Source organism: Echinops telfairi, unplaced genomic scaffold (genome assembly GCF_000313985.2).
Source record: "Echinops telfairi isolate 266 unplaced genomic scaffold, ASM31398v2 ScPeMD7_7400;HRSCAF=8409, whole genome shotgun sequence".
Taxonomy (NCBI): domain Eukaryota; kingdom Metazoa; phylum Chordata; class Mammalia; order Afrosoricida; family Tenrecidae; genus Echinops; species Echinops telfairi.
In genome coordinates this window covers 39,076,494-39,102,453 of record NW_022111300.1, presented here as the reverse complement: position 1 = coordinate 39,102,453, position 25,960 = coordinate 39,076,494, and the positions used below count along the sequence as shown (strand labels likewise).

The following is a 25,960-nucleotide window of genomic DNA, read 5'->3' as shown; positions in this document are numbered from 1 at the left end:
CTGTCACCATCTCGGAAACTCACTGGAGCAGGTATGCTCGGTCCTACAGGGTCTCTGTAAGTTGGCACCAAGTCAATGGCACGGAGTCAGAAGGGCTGTCCGATGAGAATTGCTTTGGAAAATGACCCCGTCTACTCTATAGCCCTGCTCTTGCCCCTTCAGACTTCTTTTGGGTTCTCTGAAATCAATCCGAGTTTAAAAGGAATACACGGGCTGACACTGCAGCTTTGGCATGGAAAACATTAAAGCGCACACAATGATGTGGTGGAAGGTTTAGACAGAAGGAAGCCCGGGCTTCCGAACCATGTGGATCTAGATGGAGTAACTATTGAGAAGCAACAGTTTTCTACTTTGGTAAATTTGGCAGTACAGGTTTTTATGATTTTGTAGTAATACTTTTTTCTTGCCCTCCTAATTAATTAAAAATCTTTGCAACACTGAGCTAGGGAAGGATTTCTGAAGCAGGAAGGTAGGAAAAACCAACCCAAGGAATTTTTAAATAAGAAAACTAAACCACTGCTCAAATTGTGCCTCATGATTGTCACAGTCTAGTATTGTATGCAACATAGCAAGCAGACATTAGAGAGAAACTTTTCGAAATATGTGTAACAATTTGAATGCAGTTTGGCTGTCCCCCAAACGTCTGTCATTGCACAAATACGGTCTATAAACTTACTTCCCTTCTGTTCATTTCATTTAGTTAAAACAAACAAACAAACAAACAAAAGCCCCCACTTTTTCTGTCTTTTGTCTTTACTCCAATGTACATATTTTTAATCTACTTTACAACGCTCTCTCATATTCAGTCAATATTAACCCATTATAGTTTCCCTTTCTTCTTTCAGCCTTCCTTCTTTTCTGATTTCCTTTCTACTTCTTTTTTGATAGCTTCCTCTCTCCGTCTTCCTCCCTCACAACCTTCCGTCCTCTCTACAAGGGAGGGGGTTTCAAAAAATTCACTGTGAAGTGGAATTAAGAGATAATATAATTTGTTCCAATAATTTGAAAAGCCCCTATTTTCATCTCTCTCTCTGCATCCATCCATCCATCCATCCATCTACTCCCCGACCTATATGTCTAGGCACAGAGAGGGTAGGTTTATCATGTTCTACTTTCTGGGACTATTCTCATAGGTTCTTTATTATTTTTTATGAATTACTAACTGATAGTGTGCAAAACATGAAAGAAAAGGCTTTAACATTACATACATTAAATGATCGGAGGATTAAATGTTATTATATGTTAAAAAAAATTCTAAATGCTATCACTTCTTAACTACTAATAGAGAACACAGACAATAACAAAGGTTGAAAGAAATGTGGAGAAATCAGAACCTTTCCCCATTGATGTTGCATATGTAAGTTTATATAAAACTGTTTCTGAAAAACAAATGGCAACTCCACACAGAAAATTAGATATATGCTTTTCAACCCAGGTTTTTCTATATTTGTTATGGTTATGTTTTTTTTCTTTATGTTTTATGGGTTTTTTAAAATATGAAATTCTGGATGGGTAAATCTACAGATACAGTAACTGAATGAATAGTTTCTTGGGTTGGGGGATGGGGAGATTATAATTAATAAGTGCAAGAAAGAAGAAAATGAACTAACATTGTAGTGATGATTCCACAACTCTTTTCAATATCTTTCAGCTATTGTATGATATGTGAATGATGTATCAATAAAGCTGTTAAACTTTAAGGGAAGAAACTACTATCTCCAGTGTTCTAGTTATATAATCATCTGCCAACTTGAGGATATTAAGAGTGAAAGGGTAGAGACTAGCTTATCAATCAGGTCACAACCCAATGCCTCCATGGGGGCATGGCCTTCTCATAAGGATTCTGGGAACCTCCTCTCTTCCTCCCTGGAGGCTGGACACACTCAGTCTCTCTGCTAGACATTCTTTTAACAAGCCCCACTGAGCCACGTTGAGGGAAGCCAGAGCCCTGGTGATGCTTCCATGATCATTGGCTCCACAAGACTTTCCACCCACCGGCCTGTGATAGTCCTGCTTTCGGCATCATTGCATGTGCTGCGTGAGTCTAAAGAGGAATTTATGGACTAGTATCAGGTATATACACTATGGACTTGATCTGGACTGGGCTCAGATGTTTTCTCAATATATGATTGTTCTTTGATATAAAGCTCTCTCTTACAAACATGTGAGTCTCTTTGGATTTGTTTCTCTAGTCAGCCTGGTCTTACACAACCAGAGAAGTAAAAACATAGCGTTATGGCCTCCAAGTATCTAGTTTGTTGTAGAGAAGTCTGGTGATCTTGACCTGCTTTGTATCTGTGTGCATAGTGTGTGTGTGTGTGTGTGTGTGTGTGTGTCTAGAAACTTTGATTTACGAATTTTGGCTTTCTTAAATGCTGCAATACAGTTAACATAAATTTTTTCTTTCATCTGATTCAGAATGGGGACGACCTTTTCAATTAGAAGACATGTCAAGACAAAATTTTGTATTTTTTAAGAGCCCCCCTTCCCCATTTCACCCTCTTTCTCCTCTGGGATTCCTATTAGATACCCACTAGAATTCCTGACCTGATCTTCTTTTATCCCTCCCAACCCTCTGAATCTCTCTTTTTTGAGATAGGCAATTTAAAAATTCTTAGAGGGTTCCATTATTCCACTTTCCAGTTCTCCTATTGATTAACGAGAAAACCAGCTGGAATACATATATTTTTTATTTTCAAGAGCCCATTTTTGTTATCCAATTGTTTCTTTTTCAGGGCTTTTTGATATCAATTTATGGGATCAATAATGTCTCAAATTGATGTACAACCATAACATTTAAATTTAATTTTAATATTTTTCTGGCTTTCCCAAATTATCTCAGAATTCTTTCATTTTTCTACTTGTTTATCTTTTCCATTAGATTTCAAGAGTGTGTAAAATACCCAATTACCCTTTGTTTTCTATTGAGCAAGCAGGCATATTTCCAGTACCTCCCCATGGCTGGTGTGAGACTTTGCTTTAGTGTGAAGGCACTATTTGGCGGTGACCCACTCCATGCCAGCCTGCAGAGATGTTGCTGTTCTAGATATTTTCAAACAATTCATTATCTTTTTAGAGAGGAGCCTTCCCTTTTTAATCCAAGAAGGGAAAGTTGGGCATTCTGAGCATATGGGTTGGGGAAAAGGTCGAATACTAAGGGTCATTTTTTGCATGTAGCTATTTCATTAATATCTCCTCCTGATCCTGCTCTACATCCTCACACTTTAGGGTTTCCCCAGTTACTCAGGGAATTTGCCAGACAGATCAACATCACCCCTTGCTGCAGTCCATTGGCACATGCTCTAGACCAATTATTCTGCCATGTTAGAGAGCAGCAGAATCCCCAGGACGGCTTTGTAAAGCAGACAGTGATGGGTCTCACCATTGAAGGTTAAGACTTAGTTCGTCTGTATATAGCTTTGGCATATGCTGTGAAGAATACTCTTTAGACAGCGGTTCTAACACTTGAAGGTGCATCTGAGTCACCCATAGGACTTGTTACAGGTTGCTAGCCTAACCCTTAAAGTCTGATTCCATAGGCCTAAGGTATCACCTGAGAAATGACATCCCTAATGAGCTCCCAAGAGATGCTGATACAGTAGCTCAGGGAACCACAGGGAAAGACCCACTGCTCAAAGCTGGTTTTCTTCACTCTCCTCAATAGTTCAAACATCTGAGCTTCCTGTCACAAAACAGTTTCCCCAAACCTACATTGATTTGGCAATTAGATGTTTTTACATTGAAAAATCATCCCAGGAGATTATCATCCAAAAGTTTTTGCAAGGGTGTACTTTCATTGGCCTTTGTCCCAACCTCCCTCCATTTGATGGCTGCTTGTCACACATCACTGCAATCTGTTGGCCGTGGACTTGTTGCAGGTGAGCTGATTTAGACTCACAGTGCACCTATAGGGTGGATGGAGTAAAATTGCCTAATAAAATTTTCAAGGCTTTACAGTAGCAACTTGCTATATCTTTCTTATGAGGAGCATCTGGTAGCTTCAACTGCCAACCTCTGTGTTACTAGCTGATTGTTCAATCCATGAACCACCCATGCCTGCATTTTCATCTCTTTCTTCTCTTTATTATTTTGGGATTTGTTTTTTCCCCCAACAGCTTTTTTTGGGGTGGCATAGAATTAACATATAATACAAATTCAATAGATCAGTGATCTTAAGAAGAGCTGTACAATAACCAATACAATCCATTTTAGAACATTTGCTTTATTCTTGTACTCATTGTTATTAGCTCCCCATTTCCCCCAACCTCCCCTGCCATTCCCCCAGAGAACCATTAATCTAGTTACTGTCTCTCTAGATTTACCTATCCTGAGTGTCATGTATAGTGAAACATTAATTTTAAAATTAATGCAATTACAGCAATAGCAAAGTAAAGCATAAAAACTTCAATTAAAAGCAGAAAATATTAAAAACTGCAACAATTTAAAATGGATCATAAAGGAGATCAAATTATAGGGTGCTACATTTTAACTTAATTGCATCTGCAATCATTCACTGTCTAATTCATGTCTTATAATATTTTTCTATCAGCATCCAACCATTTAGAAGCAAAAAAGTGCTGGCTGTTGGGAAGCCAATACCCATCATTCACCACCATCGAGTCCAGTTGGGCTCACAGGAACTCAGAAGGTAGGCTAGAACTTCACCTGTGGGATTCTGAGACTATCGTATTTTATGGGAGTAGAAAGCCTCATCTTTTCCCCATGAGCAGTTGGTGATTTAGAACTTCAGACCTTACAGTTAGAAGACCAACCTGTAACCCACTACAACTCCTTTGAGAACAAGGTATCTTTTAATGGAGCCAATAGTTCCTTCCTTTGACTATCAGAATCTCAAATCACATTTAAATCAAACTTAACTGGTACTCATCATAAAACATATAATGTGTTCTCAAGTAAGATGAAAATGCTTCAATACTATGAATTGAAAAGCTGAGGTGCTCGTTTCAGAGGTATAACTAAGTAAAAACTTAAATGCTGGGCCATACATTTATGAGAGTCTAAGCTTTGTACAATAGCTTTTTTTGTGTGTGCATAGTTTTCCCCATAACTGTTATTCTCTGTCCAAGCTCCTGGAGGCTTAGGGAAGTGCTGTTCCTCATTAAAAGGATACTTAAGGCTCCGTAAGAAGACTACCTACCGGTCTCAGAGAAGCCATGCCTGTGGATCTCTGGTGTACTCAAAAATGCATTTTCTTGGCAATGCAAATGCCCACATGTTAGCGGACATATGTTGGGGCAAGACATCTCCAGAAGATAGATGTGATAGGGTGATATATAAACTTTAGAGCTCGGACCTATCTATCTCTTTGGGGAGATTCAGCTTCCAGTGAGTCTTATCTCTACTGTGGAGGAAAGGCAACATCATTATTGACCTTGGGCTCAGCTGGACTGAGATCTCTTTGAAGGCAGGGGCATGTTAAATCTGAGTTATTGGACCTTTAAGCAGAGAACATGGGCAGCTCTGATACTCATCCTAGAGATATGCTTTCACCCATTGCTTTATCAGTTCTTATTAGGACCACCCAAGGTAGTTTCTCTGATTAAGTACTGTAGGCATTACTATTCAGCCAAAGAGAAAGACTTCAAAGCAGAATAAATTTTCAACTCTAAACTTATTAAAACTCGTACACAAATCATCACATCACTTTTGCCGTAAACCGTAGCAATCCACGGAGATGCATTTAATCAGGCGCTCACGGAAAATAAATCGCCATTGCTCCAAAATATACATTTATAAACCTTCCTCTAGTATTCTCTTGATATTCATGGTTTACTGGCTGTTTTTAATCATGGTATAATAAAATATTCTTGAAATAATAACTCTTAACATGAAGTTCCTAAACTAAGAAATGTTCAGTATGACTCGACAAAATTACCATTTACCTTAATGCTTATCATTATAGTATCTCATTATATGGGGATCTGAAAGTTAATATTTGGTTTCTCAGTACCAAAAAGCAAACAAACAAACAAAAAACAAAACAAAAGAATTGTGCCATAAATTAACAAAGCATGACATTCAAAACCATACACTTGTTTCAGAATTGTCTTGGAAATGAATAGAGACAGAAGTCTGGCTTCATTAAGGTAAGATAGATCCTGAACCTTGTAGTTTTTATTAAGTCCCCCAAAAGATTCTGCTATGCGCCAAATTTCAGGGGCACTGAAGTAAATTAAAATATGAAACAGATTGTCGAACAAGAGGGAAAAGAAGAACATACAAGATTACAAGAGATTTTGATACTGAATTAATTCCTGCAGTCTTCAAATAGAAAAGAGTATCAAATGGAAAACAATAAAGACTTGTCTAATACTTATCCACCTTATCCACATGGTACTGAGTGTGGTAAAATACATACGCGCGCGCGCGCGCACACACACACACACACACACACACACACACACACACACTTGCTGTCAAATTCATTCCGACGCAGGACAACTGCATGTGAACAGAGTAGAACTTCCCACCAGAGGGCTGTCGAGGCTGTGTCTGTCAGAAGCAGATCATGAGGAGTTTCTTCCGAGACACCACAGTGTGTGTTCAAACTGCCGCCCATTCAACAAACCAAGCCCTTCACCATTGGCACTTCCCAGGATACTCGTGTGTGTAATGCTCCCAAGAGTCTTTGCGTTCTGGACACGGACAGCCGCTTGTTTCTGTTGTAGAGGCTGTTTTCAAGCTCTGTGTACATCCCGGATGGAACCAGCAGAAACAGCTGGTCCAGTAGGAGAGTTGTGTCTAAGAGAGTATGTTAATACTCCCTGGAGGAGGCTATCAAGGATATCAAATCAAGGAACGTAGAAAAAGCGTGAGGTGCTCACAAGATGGGCTGACACCGAGGCTGCCACAATGGGATCCGCCCTAAGGACAGAGGTGAGGCGGGGCAGGAGCGGGTGGTGCTCTGCTCTGTGGAACACAGAGTCGCGGTGCGTTAGACTCGAAGGCACCGAACAACCACCACGTTCCAGAGTCTGTATTAACATTAGCTAATCAGGGGCCTGCCTTTTAATTTAAATAAATCATTTTTAAATTGAATACACTTAAAAAAGAATACATTATACATGTACTCAGTATTTCACATATTGAAGTGATTTGATGTGGATGAGAATCTCTCTTGCTGCATTTAGATATATATATAATTACATATATATTACATATATATATGTAATAAGAAAATCCATATTGTCATTAACCCATGCCTGCTTCAGGGGCTGCATAGTACATAGTGAGGGGGTAGGAAAGGGATTCTGATTATGTACCAGCTCTGACGCTGGGCCACTCTAAGGCTCATCTCTGCCCAGCTGACAGAGTAATCCAGCCAACCGAGGCTTGAAATGTAAACATGGAAGCATCTGAAGACTATTTGGAAGAGAAAGCAGGTTATGCCTTTAGAACCGAAAAGATGGCAGAAATCAATTCTCTCCGATATTGTGAATCCCCTCTTGGAAACAGAGGCCAAGGACAGTGACCCTCACTCCCACCTCAATCATGTCATAACACTTCTACGAGACCCAAAAAAAACCATCTCTGGGCCCGCGGGCGTGAGGGAGGGGAATGGAAGATGAACCTCGAGGCCTTTAATGCTCTGGATGTAAGGTCACTATAAAAGGCTTGACGCCGACATGCAGACTTTTATCTCTCCAAATCCAAGGGTCTGCGATGCTCTGAATTCTCGCAATACACTTGTTCCTACACACTTGTAACTGAAGTCTTCTGTCTTAGGATCTTATAATTTGTCTCTAGACTCATTGAGAGACCCTGGGCTCTAGTAATCCTGGGCTTATCCCTTAGCGCCTTGCCCTGTAGTTCTGATCCCACTGGATTCCAGTTAATGTATTGCTTATGATCCTGGGGAGCTGCTCAGATACAGTCAAACTGCACCCTTCGATACCAAGTGAAGACCACTGATAGGGGCCCTCCGGTTCACAGGAAGATACTAATAAATTGTCATGGACAACATATAGCTAGACCACTTAGGATTGGTTTTCTGATAGAAGCTACCCATGAGACCAAAAATGAACCGACAAATACCCAGAGGAAACTGATACCTAGACCTACATCTCTGGAGAATGAATACAATGAAACTAACCAAGGGAAAGTGAAGTGCAGAGGGGAGGACTCTCCTGAGGTTACTACGCAGTTCAAGTCCAAGGGTGTGAAAAAGGGTGGTATAGCTACAGCATCCTGAGGTAAGAGGCCAGGGATGACCTGGGCTTTGGGTAAAAAGAGGGAAAGGAGCAAAGAAATGAAAGAAGGGAGTCAGCTGATCCAGAGCTTCCAGTCCGTGCTAATGAGTTTAGAAGTAATTATGAACAAACTGGGAAAACATTGAACGGATGAAGTTAAAACACATCTTTGTTGCCCTTGCATTGGCTCCTGACTCATGCCCAACAGAACAAACACATCGGCAGGCCTTTCTCCCTAATCTTCCAAATCACCGAAACCTCTTCCGCATCGTAGCAAAAGACAAACTTCCACAGACAGGTGGCTGGGGTTGCATATGAGGTGAAGTAGATGTGGCTGTTTGCGTCCATACCGATTTCCAGTCTTCGAAACCCAGTGGGACTGTTCCACTCCCACGAGTCAGACTTGCCTTGACGGCAGTGGATGTGAGGTCTTCTCATACCTTAACATGCACTTGACAGCCTTAAGGAATACGATGCTGCTATGAAGAGTGACAGAATACAGACTCCATGCCAGAAAATGGTGGCTTCCTACCCTTCTCCCTAAACCAACACGAAATTATGAGCCTTGTAAAGCACGTTTCATTGTGGAACCTCCATTCTCAAATCCACCCCAAAGATAGCCCATATTTTCAGAACCCATGAGAAATTCAATCCTGGAGACATTTCAAGAACTGATACCACATGGTGACCTGTGTCTACTTTTTTTCTGATGCATTCTTATTTTTTTCTCATTTGCTCTTTTCTCATAACTTCCCCCACAATTAGTCCTTTAGTTGAAGACATTCCCCAAAGTAAAGAGAGTGGCTGCATTACGAAATCATACCGTCTGGACAGCTACTGTGTGCTCATTAGGACCAATGAGAAAGAAACCCCAGAGAAGACTTAACCACCAATCGGCCAGCTGAGAGTGAATGGGGAGCTTTAGGAGGAGATTGCATCCTACTTACAAGCTACCACAATGTGGAAATACAAAGAAAGACTGATGATGAAGAATTGTCCAATCGGGGGCCTATCTGTGGATTGGGTATAGATGGGATATTCCTTGGGTGGCATACAGCGTATTCTAAAACATGGAGGGTGCAGCTCTGAGTCCCGGATATGATGAGCTGAATGATGAGTGTGACCCTGAATCTCAGTAATGAATGTTAACAAGCCTGAACCATGTTGACCACCTCTATCGATATCTCCCCCATCGGCAACCGACCGCGGTGGAAGTCTGCTGCCTCTGATTTCGGAGGCACAACAGCCAAGCAAGAAAGTCTGAAAAGGTTACTCATTTTAAACTGGGAAATGGATAAAGTCATAATTTTTAAACACGTGGAACACATGTTTCCCAGGTAAGCCTTTGCACTCCAAATGTCAGGCCAGAGTGAATTCTTAAAGCGGAGTTACAGAGCTCTGAAAACAGAGTTGATAATGGAAACACTGACAGGCTCCTGGAGCCACTGTAGTATAGAAAATTTAATATGTCACCTTGTTTTACAAGATTTTCCTGGCATTGAAGAAAATTAAAACATTTAACATCTTTCACTGCACCCAATTGCTTTGCTCCTCCAAACTGCGGTGCCATTTGTAGTGCTATTTCATTTATAAACACCCTTGTTATTGTCACCATGCCTAATATACCCAGCCCGGCGCTGTGCTTACATTTTCTTTCCAAAGCACGAAAATGGTTACTGGGGAAGCCTGATCTTGTAATCATATTCACATTTTCTGAAGGCATGTTAAGTTGTAAGAGTTCTGTTGGAGAAAGGCCTGGAATTATTTACATAACTACAGAAGCAACATAAATAATGCTGATCATTAAAATATTTTCTAGGAAGAGGCTTTCGAAAGGCCTTCTTTAAAATAGAAACACTCACTGAGTGTAGATATTTACACAACTCTGGGGGGAAAACAAGACTGAAAAAAAAAGATAGCTCTGTGTTCGAGGAAACAAATTGAGACCCTCTGGCAAACTCGGATGTCTGCTTGCATTTCGGAAAACAACTGCAAGCATAAAATGAGGAAGAGCTTTCTAAATCTAATATTAATAATCAAGACTTACATGAAAACATAGCAATTAATCCTAACATCATTCCTATGATTTTTTTAATTGCAGTGATAATTTACCTTTTAATAAGCATTTACTTTCATGATCTATTAAAGGCCCGCTGGAGAAACCGGCCAATTGTCAGCTGAAAAGCCTTCCTCTAAGGAAGAGGAAGAGTCTCAAGGAAGTTGGAGCAGAGACTGCTCTTCCAAAGCACGAGAGACTTGATTTCTGGCTTGAGCTCAGGGAGGATTCCACGATGTTATGTTTCCATAACATGGATGAGCAAAGGCAAACCCTCAATGGGGGAGGGGCAGTTAGGAAAAGGACAGAGAGACTGATGTGCCACCTGAGGAATGTAAACAATGTCTGGGAACCAGACCCACAGAAGCTGGCGGATTGGCGGACAGTTTGCTGTGCGGCTCTGCAACGTCAACAAACTCAAGATCCCAAGTGGCATCTGTGTCCTTTTCAGTGCTGTCCTTGTTTGATTCATTCTAGTGACTTCCAGCAGGGGTACTGACCTGCAGTTGTTGGTGTTCCCATTAGGAAGAGGGAGAGGCTTCAACAACGTCCCTCTGATGGGGGAAGGGCAGGGTTTAGCCATCGGGCCAAGACCCAGAGCCGAGAGGGAAGCAGAGATGTGCCCTACATGAGAAGCATTCTCGTGGAGTCCCTGTCTTTCCATGTCCTGCGGACATTTAGGTGAAATGTGTACTCTCAAGTATCTGCGTTTCATAAAGCATCAATCAGCCATTTGGTATGTGCATTATGTCATGCTTTGTTGTTTTACAAAAAATCTTATAAAGTCAACACTTTCTCACTGTCCCATTTTATAAAGCAAAGAGCTAGGCCCAGAGCATTTTAATAAATGTGACAAGGTTACAGATCTAGCGATTGACTTGAGCTAGGATCTAAAGTCTGGTCTATCTGACTGCCACCAGGTTGCTAACGTCCACACCAGGCCTCGGTTCTAGAGAGCATGTCAGTCTAGGGCAGCGGTTCTCAACCTGGGGGATGCGACCCCTTTGGGGGTCGAACGACCCTTTCACAGTGGTCGTCCGATTCATAACAGTACAAAATTACAGTGATGAAGGAGCAACAAAAATAATGTTCTGGTTGGGGGTTGGTCCTATGAGGAACTGTACGAAAGTGTCGCAGCATTAGGAAGGTTGAGAACCACTGGTCTAGGGGAACTGAGACAGCTGAAACAGGGCTGTGCCTTCATGAAGGCACGGTTTGAGGAGTTCTGCATGTGACGTGTATGCATGTGTGCGTGCTGTGGGAGTCCTTCCTTAAGGATGCACACAGAGCGCTCCATGCTCTGACAGGGAGAAATGGAGATTACAAGGAACACACAGCCCATCAGCCCTCTTGGAGCCTAGAGAACCAGGAACTCGTTAAAGCTTCCTGAAGATGGGCCCTTGAACTGAGTTGAAAACAACAGTTGCAGGTGTTTGACATATGGATGATAAAGTAAGATATGGACTAATGTAAGAAAGTCGTGGGCAACAGACATGACATCTTTTAGAAATCCCTCTCCTAAGTGATGGGATGCATTGAATATAGGTGTAATGAAAGAGGAAACACCATGGGGACCATGGCCTACCTTCTCTGGCTACACCGTTCTTTAAGGCACAGCACTTGTTCTTGGCCATGCCCACAGGCACGTCTCTCTCCCTGGTCCTCAATCTCAGCCTCAGCTACATGGCCCCAGGGCCTCTGCTCTGTTCAGGCCAGGGTTACAAAGCTCCATTAACACTGAGAAGTGTCCAAAGGGCAGCCTAAATACGCGTTGCATCTTGGAAAGTCCGGTTTTGACCTAAGGGTAGCTTCACTTCAAATCACACCATAGAGTAACATCAACTAGATGCTTCCTTTGGCGGAAACAGACACTTGCTAGAGGCACAGAGACCCATGCCAGTGCAGGAGAGCCCCCAAACCCAGAAGAGATGCATTCCTTTAAGTTGCTGTCCATAAGATGATCCCTATAATGTTTTCTTTAAGTGGGGAAATGCCTGTGTGTGTTTATTCATTGTGTCAATTCATCATTACTCTTGTTGGAATAAGTGAAACTTCTGTGAAATCTATAATTAAGAAGCCAGCTCTCTTGGCTCTGACAATGACAGTGAAACTAATCCTGGCTTCTGAAACTTAGGTGCAAGCTAACAAAATTCTATTGAATCATTTAAAACACTCACATCCTTTAAGTCAGCAATTACATTTCTGCTTCCTTAAAGCTGACAAACTTGGAAACTCTATGGGTCAGTTCTACTCTGTCCTATAAGGTCACAATGAGTATAAACTGACTTTGTGAAACTGAGTACGACCAAAAGAATATTGATTAAATGCAATAATACCTGTAAAATATTATTAAGGAAAGTAAAACACACTCACACATATATGAACAAATCAATAAACAAATTGTAAATCATGAAATAATATTCAGGAATTAAGAGGCATATGACTGAGCGCTAAAGACAAATATATAAAGGCCTTTATAACATCATGAATTGGAAAAGCTACAGAATGATATACTCACTACTCATTTATGGACTATTCCATCATTGTTGGACATTAATAACAATATTTAAATATGTACTCCTTTGTCATTTACAGATGTGTGTTTGTCCAGAATGCCAAAGTGCTAAGGGAGACTAGCACTGGCTAGAACTGTGAAGACTATGTGTAAAATTGGCTGGTCCATGATTCTTAGTGGTTTGGCAGTTAGGTAAGGTGGCAGTTAGATTTCACGTCAACTTGCCCTTGTGTGAAAGTATAGGGGTAGAGTCCATCCTGCCAATCAGATCACAGCCCGATGATGCCTAATTTTCATTTTGCGCTTTTTATAAGGGCACTTCTCCTTCGCTGCCCCTTTACCCTCCCTGACTGCTGGGATTCTGTGTTTGCCTCCAGAGGTAACCCCATGTTGGCCACTGGTCCTGGGAGCCAACGTCCAAGCTGTTGGCCCCCAGCCATCTTCCCACCATCCTTGGATGCATGAGACTCTGCACTTTCATGCCTTTGAACTCACTGCATCTTGCTTCAGCTTTCTGTTTCATTGGCCTGCAACTATGTGAGTCTGAGGGATCTGACCAGCATGGGATCCATGGACTTGAATTGGACTCGGCTGGGATACATTCAAGATATGAAGTTACTCCTTAATATAAAGTTTTTCTCTATTTTGTGATCTCAGTGGCCATCTTCCATTTTCACCTAAGCTGATATTTGCATGCTGACCTGTCTTTGGAGCTGAAGCATGTGGAAAAGTGAAAAGTTGGTAGACTTACAGGCTAATTAGAGAGAAACAAATAAGGAAAACGGAATGTGAATAAGTGGCTGCCTGGGGATGGGGAGCGAAGAGTGGGGAATGAAGGATGAGGAGTGGGGAACGGCTGCTAGCTGTTCTGTGTTTCTTTTGAAGTGGAAATAAAACTGTCTTGGATTTGGGTGCCCATCATGGTTGCTACCTTTGTGACTCTATCAAAATCACGATTGTAACTATCAAGTGGTGAAAGTTAAATATGAAAATTAAATTTCAATTGAAACAAATAATTCACAGATATATGCAGAGTATATGGAGGTGGTGGGGGACAACAAAGCGAACCACTGATGTTCCTGTAACTACATCTTTCAAAGCTTGAGTTTCATAGGCAGGAACCCACTTGGAAAGACTCTTAGCAACAAGCCCTCAGCACAAGCCAGAATAAAAGTGCCCCAGGGGGACACAAAGATGCCCCTGGAATCAGTATGTAGGCTAGAGAAACACCTTTTTTTGTTGTTTTTCCAATGTCATAATCTGACCTTTGGGACCACAAAAATCTAATCAAACAAAATCAACCAGCACTGAAATTTAATGTTGAACCTATATAGACTTTGTTAATATTTAATATACTTTCTTAAATAGGCTTCCAGTTGGTGAAATGCTCCAGGTAAAATTCATCCAATGAAACTGATGAGCAGACAATTTTAATGTTGGTAAAGCCTCTGGGTTACAATAAAATTTATTTTTCCACCCACTTTGTTGTGTTACTTGTTGCTATTTTGGTAAAGAGAATTCTTAAATATGCAAGGTAGAACAAGAATAGCATTGGCCTATAAATCAAACACTAAATGTTATGTTGGCATTCACAAATAGATTGATAGCACGTTCACAGACAGGGAAGCTATCTAAGAGAGAAAGGTATGGGACTCTGTGTCTGTGTTCTGGTGCAGGGTTTTCTGTGTTTGAGCCTAAAATCTCCAGGCAAAGTTGGTTACGGTATAAATATTTATAACATTGTAAATCCAAGTGCTTAAAGTTCATAATGGAAAAAGCCGTATAGAAGCTGGAATGCAGACTCTCTCTCTCTGTGCCCCCCTTCATCCTTTTCCTCTGCCTCACACATGCGCCCACACATAAAGCAACAACGACAACAAGCAGATGTCATCATGTGAACTGTGTCCCCAAATACATGCTGGATTCATGCTCTATTTATTGTGTATGTGAGTTTGCTTGGAAAAGAGGTGTCTCTCTTGTTATGCTAATGAGGTCACTCCAGTATAGGGTGGACTCTAAATCTAATCAACTCTGAGTTACATATTAAAATAAACAGAGTGGAATAGATACAAATACCATGTGAAGGTTGTCTGTAGGCCAAGGACTCAGTAAGAGTGATCATTTTAGGTTCTAGAAATGAAAGAATATAAGTGTGTACTTTAAAGCCACCCATTTGTAGTCTTAGGGGCTTCAAGAAAGTTCGTGGAAAAATAGAAAGGAAAGATAATTGAATGATCCCACAAACTTTTTGTTGCTCTCTTGCATTTGTGCTACAAGAGCACTAGAAAACTAAGAGGGCAGGTATCCCAATATCGTTCAAAATATTTAAATGCAAAAACCCTCTGGCCCACCATAAGTGGGATTCTAAGAGATGGATTGCCTTACAATAAAACTCATGGTTCAAGTCCTTCACAAGTTATTTGCTACATTAAGAATAAGTGAGTCCCTTTACGGGTCCCAAGGGCTACCTGGTCACCAAGGGACCAACTGTTACTCATGTATTTTAACTTGCACCTCTCCACAAATGTCTACTGAATCATTACCTATTTAGCAATTATGGAAACAGCAAGTCCTAAATTAGACCACTCTTTCTACCCTATGTGGATTGAAATTTTGAATATAAAATTATTTAGGTCATACATAGTTGTGTGTGTGTGGCGGATTTTCCATGATTTCCACTTAGCCTATTTCGAATTGACAATATTTCCTAGAATTTTTACATCTCCTAAATTGTAGAAATGTTTTAAGATACTATAAATATAATGATCCAAGTGTCTGTATATAACATTAAAATTTAGTACATTGTATCTGTATTGTAAAAAGCATAGTAGGAAAAAGTAAGTACCATAGATGGATATATAAAAGCAAAACTAATTTATAATTTAATTCCAATTCACAAATTAATGAGAGATATACAACTGTGCTAATTCATCCATCCACCAATTATGATTTAAGTATTTTCAGTTTGGTATTTATAAAAAAAAATTAAAAAGCTTTTATTTCCCAAATGCGTCTTCTAGAATTCAAAATAGTTTTTGGTCACTATCAGAAAGTTATTTCAGCTATTACCCCTTCATTTTCATTACAGTAGCGGCAAAAATAACACTGTGGTTAGCTTAAAGGTTGAATAAAAGAAAAATGCTTTTAAGCTACTGATTAAACCTAGAATGAATAATTAGCTTTTCCCATTGTGACATGCATTAGAATTTATAACAAAGAAAAGGAAATAAAAGGTTGGGGAGAATTTTTTTTAAGTTATTTTGTTGATGTTTCTACTATAGAAAGCCCTGTCAGGTTCCCTATTGTAACTTTTATAATGTAGATGTCTTTCCACTCTGCACATTTTTCAGGAATATATTTCTACTTTAATTTTTATGGCACAGTTAATTGACTTAGAGAGGAAGTACATTTTTAAAATGAAATTATTTAAATCATGTTAGGGGGATAGAAGCTGGGATGAGTAGGCATTGGAACAAGAGTGGGGGCACCTCTGTTTTATTTGACAATAAAAGTAAAAGAAAATATAAGACCATCCCATGTGTGTAGTTATTTGTAACACCACATTTCTTTCCTTTTTCCCTCCTACTTTAACAAGAAAACTGTAGGAACATTTAGCTAAATGCCGATGATCAAGACAATTAAGAACAAGGGAGGCAGAACAGTCTCTTTCTTTGCTCATCATTTGAAAATAAACACAATTCCAGTTGGTTGACAATGAACAGCTGTGCCCTATAACTCTACCTTCTCCAAACAGGATTCTGAGAGTATCCAAGGGTCTAGGGCACATTTTTCAAACTGCTTCCCTGGCTGAGCTTGACCTTCTAGGCAAGAGTTTTAGATGAATTCCCGGAGAGAGAATGCACATGAGCATGATTTTTTGCTGTTTCCTTTATATAACATTTGAGTGGCCTGAGGCAATGTGGCTTATTTGCCTTTCTCTTAAGGGAATCTCCTGCTTCTACTTTCTTTTAAGTCAGAACGTAAAGGTCAGGTTATCATTTCACAAAATGCCCCATTCTGCAGAGGCGATTCCAGCTTCTCTCTCCCTAGTATGCTTTCACTAATTATTTCATAACTCATTTAAATGGAAGCATTCTGGAAGGGAATTCACTGAAACAACTCATCAAGTAACTAATTATTTTTTTATGCACAGGGGAATTTTAATTATAATGCCTGTATTATTTAAAAGCAGAGTGCAACAATTTGCATCTTGAAGCATCTATTGTAGTAGGAAAGGAAAAAAGAAGCCCCAGAATGAAATAACAACTCAAGTAAATGCAATTTAGTTGGCCTTTTATTTCTTTGATTTTCATGAAACAGAAAAAGGAAACAATAAAGAAAAAGCAAACTCTGTGTGGATTTTTTAAAAAAGCCTTCAAAAAACAAAAGATAAGTGAAATCTTGGTCCTAGAAGGGCTATTTATAACCTTTTTTTTTTAATTATATGCACCCTGTTTTCCAGGAGCGATTTATTATGTATCATTTTTAATGCATAGCTGTGATCACAAGATTTTCTTATATTAGAAGAAAATACCAAATCTTAATATTACCCCATAAAGATATTTTTTTCCTTCTCAAGGGACTAAATGGACACATAAAATAAATTTTCTTTTTGAAATGATGATTTCCTTTAGTTTCTATACTAGAATGTTTCATTGATGAAATATAAATAAATGAAGGTGAGACTATTCAGAGGATTCTTATATGTAGTCCTTAGCTATGCTCCTATTAACTAGGCCGAGCTATAGTCTACATCTAGGTGTGTGGATCCACCTTTCTGAAACCTCAGCACTATTTGTGTTTGTCGATTTCCAGGGTAGATATCCAATCAAAGGTAACTGTATCTATGGGGCACAATTTGTAACATGTATTTATCTCCCAGCCCCCCATTTTTTTGCATCATCATATGGGAATCCTAAACACTGTCATCTGCTAATTGAATAATACTTGTAACCATATCTCTTAGTTCTCTGTATCCTATTGCTGCCATTGAAGAAGCTCTCTCTGTGAGGGCTTTACATTCCAGATGTTATGTAAATGCCACCACAATCCGAGAAGTTAGATTATCATTGCATCTGTAGTATGGAAGGTAATACAGAAGCTCAGAGAGCTGGCAACCCCCAGAGTAGGGAAAGGGGGGTTGGCTAGAAGCAGGCTCACCAGTTATGATGCCATCAGTGGTGGAAGGGATAAGGAACTGGGCACCCCTCCTTTGATGTATTTGGCACTTAGATAGTGAAAGCACATCTTTTAATTCCAAACTACCGATTTCAGTAGTTGGTAGGCAAAGTTTACTTTAAAGTTTCCAAGGAGTGTGTTGGGATCCATGGTGGCCTACTAGGTTCAGCACTGGACTTGTCACTGCAAGGTCAGCGGTTTGAACCCATCATCCGCTCTCAATCTTCTATGCAGATTTATAGACTCCAAAACTCACGGGACATTTCTATGCAGCCCTATGCGGCCACTATGAGTCAGAATAGACTCCATAGCAGTGAGTTTGGGTTTGGAAGAGCACACTCTTTAAGCACTAACCAAAAGGTTAGCAGTTCAAACTCACCAGCCATTCTGCAGCAGAAAGGTGTGTCTGTTCCGATCTACAGCTTTGGAAACCTTGTGGCCAGTTCCATTCTGTTCTTGGGTTGCTGGGAGTAGGACCCCATTCAGTAGCAATGGGTGTGGGGCTTAGGTGTTGGATTTATTGTAGACTTAGGGCAGCCAGTTTCAACTCATCCCTCAAGAGGATATTTAAATAGGCATGCATGCCTATAAATTCAATTAACGTGGCCACCATCCATAAAAAGACGAAGGAAGAAGGAGAGGTGGCAGGGATGAAAAATAATAACATGACATATGACTGAGAATCCCTCGTGTATGGCAAAAGCCCCACAGTTCATAAAGAAATGTTGAACAACTCCAAAATATAGTAGACACTTTCCTAGACACAGAGGAGAGAGAGAGGGAGGAGCATTTTAGAGACCAGTGAGGGCTAGCTCTGCCTTTGTGTTTCTGCTGCTCTGACGTTAGAAAGGAGAAATAGGTAAGAAAGGGGAAGCTATAGAGCAATGCTTTAGATTAGAGCTACTCTCTCTCTCTCTGTGTGTGTGTGTGTGTGTGTGTGTGTGTGTGTGTGTGTGTGTGTAGAATCCCTAGATGGTACTGGCCAAGTTTGTTTCAACTGGAGAGAGAAGAGCCCAGGCCATGTTTTCTGATCCAACTCAAAATGACCGGTTGGACTCATAGCGAGTAGCCTGGTCAAACTGTGACTACTTTGAAGAAGATGTTCAACGGGACAGTAGACCCTCATTTATCTCTCCCCTGCTGTCCTCTCCAGCCAAGTGGGTGGGCAGGGTTTAAAAGTCAGCAAGCAATTTCTAGAAAACAGAATGAATGGTGCATAACAAGATCATTGCATCAAATGTGCTGACTGATGAAAGACAGATTCCATTTGCCACGTTTCTTTTATTATCAGGACTCATGTTGGAAAAGCAAATGTGGATGCTGGGCCAGCGATTAAATAGTGCCACACCACCATTGAAGGCACAGATCTGCCCCCACCACCCACATCCAGCACGATTGACTGTCACTTTTCAGTGGTGACTGGTTTATTGACGGCTAATGCTTTAAAAATGAGATTAAATCAGGTCTATGATCTTTACGACATGGAAGATGTATGCCTCTTGTGCATTCTGGGAGTTTGGCAATCTTAATCTCAGCAGACATAACATTGATGTACGCAGTATTGCCAAACAGCCTGGTAAGCGTTTAAAATGCTGTGAAAGGTCTTATTACCTGGAAATGATGCTATCTAATATTAGATTGTAACTCAATGACTGAATCTGTGAGCCTATCCTTGTCCGGAATATTAACACCAAAGGCACTTAATTTTAATATCTCAGGGGGAAGGAGTCATTCTTCATCTCCTCTATTGAAACAGAGAGCACATAAATATGAATCTAGATTTCAGGAAACCTGACGCAGCCTATCGTGGCATAGAGCATATGCATCTGCCTCTTGGAACAGAGCGTTAACATTGCCAGCCCACTTCCTTCAATTCTGCACGTCCACCTGGTATTGTGCAAGGCTGACTGGTGGAATCCAAGAGTCCAAGATTCTCGAAGGAGAGAAAAATCCAACTGCACTCTTTCCACTCTTGGGCATTCTGGGAAAACAGCTTTAGCCTAATACTCAGCACGTGTTCTTTATAATCCATCATAATTAACATTGACTTTCTGTCCTCTCTACACTTTATGCTCCTCAATCAAATCATAGACACCCATCACTCAAAAGACCCAGGTGGTTGATCACCACGGCCTTCCATGATCAAGATTCCACCTTACTTATCTCCAGAGTAGATGGTGTTTTCAGCATTCTCACTCTAATTAGCTATTGTAAACATGTACAGACACACTGAGACATAAATGGACCAGCAACCCAGTTTTCTTAAGACTGAAGATTTTTAAAATTTTAATTTTGGACACTTATTTTCAAGTGCCAAAAACAGGTCCAAATACTCAAACCCACTGCCATCGAATTGCTCCAACACATTGAGAGCCTATACAAGGTGTTCCAGACTGTAAATCTTCCAAGAGCAAATCATGTCCCCGTGCCCTGTTAAGCAGCTGATGTGTTTGAACCATCCACATTGCAGTTAGCAGTTTAATACCTAACTCACAAAGCCCCCAAGGGCTCCCCAAACCAGGTCAGTTTGATTCATCACTCTTCTGCTAGATGAAGATCCTACCCACCAGAGAGTTATAACTCTGCAAGATCTGGTTTAAATAAATGTATAAAACCAATTCTAGTGAGGAAAAATGTTTAAAAAAATGGCATGCATGTGGATTTGGGCACTGACTTCATGTCTATGTGTCCCAATTCTTTACAGGGATGCCTGACAAAAATCAGCACCTTCTGATGTTAAGGTCTTGACACCCGCCCTGGAGAGTACTGCCAGGGCAACAAGGTACGAATAAGAAATAAAATGTGTCCAGATTGGAAAAGAAAGAAAATTATCCTTATTCAGAGATAGATGCTCTTTTGTATAAGCTCCCAAAATTTCACACACGGACAAAAAACTACAACTAATTAAAAACAAATTAGCAAGCTTGCATGTTACAAACAAGGTCAACAAACCAAAATCAACTGATTTTGTGGACACCAGAAACAAACAATGTGAAATTAAAGTAAATAATTACATTTACAAAAGCATCTAAGAAATAAAATATCTAAAACGACATACACCCAGTAAAAGTAAATATTTGACCCCAAAAAAAACTTAGCAGAGACATGAAGGGCTTATTGAATAAAAATTATAAAATACTGCTGCAAGATTAAATAAAAAAGAATAAATAGATGGAATATTGGAGTGGAAGACAGTATTGTTAAGATGTCAATTCTATCCAAAGCAATGTACAGATTAGAGGCAATCCCAATCAAAATTCCAACAGCCTTAATTACAGAAATAGTAAAATGTATTCTCAACTTTATGTGGAATGGCAAGTGGCACTGAGTAGTTAAAGCAATATGAAATATAAGAATACATTAAGGGCCTCACACTTTCTGCTTTCAAAACATTTTCTAAAACTACAATAATCAAAACCACCTGGTATTGGAATGACAATAAAAACATAACCAGTGGAATAGAATTAAGTGTCCAGAACTAAACCCACATATTTTCAGTCAACTGATATTGTACAAGGCTTCGAAGTTCATTCGATGGAGAAAGGAGAATTTTGCCAATAAATGTTATTGGGAAAGTTAAATTTCTACAGTCACATAATCAAACAGGTCCCATGCACGACATCATACACCAAAATAAACTCAAGATAGACTAAGATCATAAAGTTTTAAGATACAACATACAATTCTAGAAGATTACGTAGGGCAACTTTGTGAGGCCTGATTCAAAGGGCTACCAAACACATGGAAAAATGCCTAGCATTTTAGCCAACAGAGATATACAAATCAAAACCAAGTGAGATACCACTCCATTTCCATTAGGATCCATAAGATTAAAAACAAAATGAAACAAACAGAAAGTAACACATGTTGGCAAAGATTTAGGGGAATTAAAATCATTGCCCTTGCTAGTAGGAATGCAAAGCAGGTGATGGTTCCTCTTAAAACTGAAAATAGAAAGTACCATTGGGCCCAGCAAGTCAGCTCCTAGATTGACAGTTAAAATTACTGAAAGCAGAGACTCAGAGATTCGTACACACGCGTTCATTGCATCACTCTTCACAGTTGTGGAAAACAATAACTTCAAACAATAACTTCAGCACAATAACTTCAAAAAAAAGAAGTAGTGTATGCATAAAGGAGAGCATTACCTAGTCCACAGAATGCTGCACTATAAACGAAGATGAAATACACTGCCCTCAATGAAACAGATTCATCTCAAATGGACCATATTCATAAAAAGACAAGCAAATGCAATGGTGGAGAGAAAACCCACTGCCATCTAGTCGATTCTGACTCCGAGTGATCCCACATGGCCGAGGAGAAGTGTTCCCTTGGGTTTTCTGAGGATATGAATCTTTATAGGCCAAGAGAGCCTCCATCTTTCTCTTGTGGAGCAGCTGGTGGGGTTGAACTACTGAACTTGGGGTTAGTGGTACAATACATAACCAATTATACCACCAGAGCTCCTTAATGTATAGAATCAATGTATAGATTGTATAAAGTTTAGAATCTAATATATACAATCTAAAGTTCATTAGTGGCGATAAAGGGTGGGAGGCAGATAGGACAGAATAGTTAATGGAAAGGAAAATCAGCATTAATTAGGTATAGGCTTGTATGGCCCAGTAGTGCAATTGATGAAAAGAAATAGTGAAAATGTCAGTTGTCAAAAGTAATATGATAGCTGTATTCAGAACAAATGATTTAAAAAAGTATGTGTGTAGGGGTTGGGCGGGGGGCAGTGCTATCTTCTGAGACTGTTTATGTATAACCAAAACCTTTACATGAGTAATTTCCTTGGTTCAGAGTTTGAGGGTCATGGTTTCATGAGTATCCCAGTTACTCATCCTAATAATGTATTTTGCTTCCGCTCTGTTTTGCTCACTGTGTAGTGCCTGAGGTCTTAAAAGCTGGTAAGCAGCCATTCAATATCTGATCATGGGTCTCCATTCTCCTGGAGCAACTGAAGAGAGTCAGAACCAGGGACAGGATAGGGAAATGCTTGTTCCTACAGTACAGTGTCTGGTAATATCTATGAGCAACCGTCTCTTTTGCCATGAGAACAGAAGGAAGAACTGGATAACGCCTAGCTCTCATTCCCGCGCAATTTGATCCATAGAAGGACTTCTATAGAAGTCCTTATCAAGAGGGAGGAAATGAAGGAAAGAGGGACAAATGTACATGTAACTTCAGACTTGACTCCAGGATTCCAGACTTCGTGGAGTCATAGGGACTAGATAAACTCTCTGAAATGATCGTCTCGAGATAATCTTTAAAACTTAGACTACCACATATCCCTGAAGTCTTGACAAAGACCAAACAATAGTATTGCTAAACTAGTAAAAAACAAAACAAAACAAAAAAACCTTTCAGTGTGATGCTTTTACACACTATCTATATAGGAGGATAAAAGTGGCCAAACGACGGAACGGGACCCCTCAGGGGTAGTGCGAGCCTGTGAACAGAGTGGGACAATCAGAAGTGGGGCATGCGAATGACTGTCAAGCCCCAAGAATGTAATCAATAGGAAGCACTTGGTTGTGTCGACACAGATAAGCTGGTATCTGATTTGCTTCATATATTCTCACCAACCGAATACATCGTTTACATTAGTTTTCTTATCCTCCAAGAAAGGGGAAGGGGATATGCAGAAAGAGGAGGAGGAGGAGGAGGAAGAATCCACCTACCTGCTACTGCTACTTTTGCTGTCCGGCTAATAATGGAGCCAGTCTCTCCTAGGGAGGCCTCACACTGGTAGAGTCCCTCGTCTGGCTTGTGGTGTCTGGAGTGCAGAACATTTTGTATCAACAGAGACCCATTGGGTAGTTGCTGCTTCCTTTCCTCCATTCCCATGGCTAGGTGGATGCCGTCTTTCTTCCACCTGATGATTGGGACTCCTTGGTCAGACTCTGCCGAACAGTTGAGGAGGACATTGCCTCCCCGCATCGTGATGGCATCGGAAGGTTCCACCAGGAAATGCAGAGATGTGAAAGCTTTAATCTGGAAACCTGCAACAGAAAAGCACAGGAAGTGTTTCCACCTGTTTGAACTGGGCTCCAGCTACAATTCCTTACAGTGTTCTTTACCAACACTCTTAAACAAGCAAGGGGCTCTGGAAAATGTCCAAGAACAAATGCAAGTTAAATCAGTGACATCGCATTAGAAAGAGGAACATGCCAAGTTGAGAGGACCCAGTGAGGAAACAACTGGCTGTGGGTTGACCTGTATACTCTGAGTCGAGCACTGGAACCCCCTCAGGGGGAGTAGAGGATCTCTAAGGGGGCAGACGCCAGGTCTTTGCTCTGATAGGTTCTAACTGTAGACCTTCCACTTGGCAGCTGAGCACTTGACCATGGGGCCACCAGGGCTCCTTGTTCTGAGTATGTGTAAATTGATTCTTCTTTTTAGAATCTACTCAGAGTGTCTTGTTAAAAACAAACAAACCCCAAAAAAAATCAACTCTGTGCAGTGTGGCCAAAGTTATTTAGAAGAAAGCTCTGGTGCATTTACAAATAGGTAAGAAATCCCATCTGCAGAACCAAGTCAATAAAGCTACTACATAAAATCACAGATCCCTGAAGTGTCTTAATTTCCATCGAAATGTTGCTCATGGGCTTGGGAACCTAAGTGAGTATTATAGTTGGATTGTTTTCCCATAAATATAAGTGAACATAAGAAATCCAGAAGAGGAAGAGAAAATCACTAGGGAGTACTGAGGGTGAGGTGCAGGTGTTATGAGATCAAGGATACTCGGCTGGCACTGCAGTGTTTGGCAGAAGGCATGGCAGTTGGATCAAAGACCTTGATGAGGTCTCAGTTGCTCATGGGTCCAACCTATGCTTAGACAGGTAGACCTAAGCTGTTCAAATCAAATTATATTCAATTCCATTTTGAATTATCTCTGGGGCTAGAGATGCTACATTTGCCTGTGGTATCTTATTTTCCATATGTAATAGTTCTTAGAGTCTGACTTAAACGTAGCCACCATTGAATCCCATTTTCTCCTGATTCTATTTTGTGAAAACCTGGAGGAGGGAGAGGCCCATGGAAACGTAAAAAGTGTGCGATTAATTCCCACACACCTCCCTCTTTGTGTTTAGCCTTCCTGTGACTAGGAAAAACAACCCCCAGCTTCATTGGTTTGCCTAATTTTTCCTCCAGGAAACTCAGTCAGTGTTCTCTCACACAATTTTCCTCTAGTTCATGAATGCTTCCTCCACAACACTATCATGATCTCAATTCTACCTTACAAATCCAGCTGGACCGGAGGATGTACACTGGTACAGATTGGAACTGGAAACACAGGGAATCCAGGGCGGATGATCCCTTCAGGATCAGTGGTGAGGGTAGCGATACCAGGAGGGTGAAGGGAGGGTGGGGTAGAAAGTGGGAACCAATCACAAGGATCTACATGTAACCTCCTCCCTGGGGGACAGACAGCAGAGAAGTGGGTGAAGGGAGACGTCAGATGGTGTAAGATATGACAAAATAATAATAATTTATAAATTTATCAAAGGTTCAAGGGGGGCACGGGGGAGGGAGGGGAAAATGAGGAGCTGATACCAAGGGCTCAAGTAGAAAACAAATATTTTGAGAATGATGATGGCAAAATATGTACAAAAGTGCTTGACACAATTGATGGATGTATAGATTGTGATAAGAGTTGTATGAGCCCCCAACAAAATGATTTAGAAAAAAAGAAGACCAACAGCTAGAAGGCACAGCATAAATATTCTCATAAGAAATTGACCTCTCTGTCTAAAGAAGTTAGGCTGGATGAATAATCTGTAGGAAAAAACAACGGGACTAACAGTTCAGGGGGACATGGGAGAGGGGGATGGGGGGAAAGGAAGTGGTGTTAATAAACCCAGGGATGAGGGAACAACAGGTGATCCAAATTGGTGGTGAGGTGGGTGCAGAAGGCCTGGTAGGGCAAGATCAAGGGGAATGTAACAATGAGGAATTGGTGAAACCCTGGTGGAGACTGAGCATGATAGTGGG

General features: G+C 40.5%; 1 protein-coding gene across 1 annotated transcript in view; it reads right to left on the bottom strand.

Annotated features, from left to right (window-relative positions):
• LOC123522379 (netrin receptor DCC-like) overlaps positions 1-25,960 on the bottom strand; it is a 287,250-nt gene that overhangs the window by 142,014 nt on the left and 119,276 nt on the right. The window contains exon 3 of the mRNA XM_045296051.1: positions 23,647-23,967. Within this exon, the coding sequence (XP_045151986.1) occupies positions 23,647-23,967 (321 nt within the window). The remainder of the gene's footprint in view (positions 1-23,646; positions 23,968-25,960) is intronic.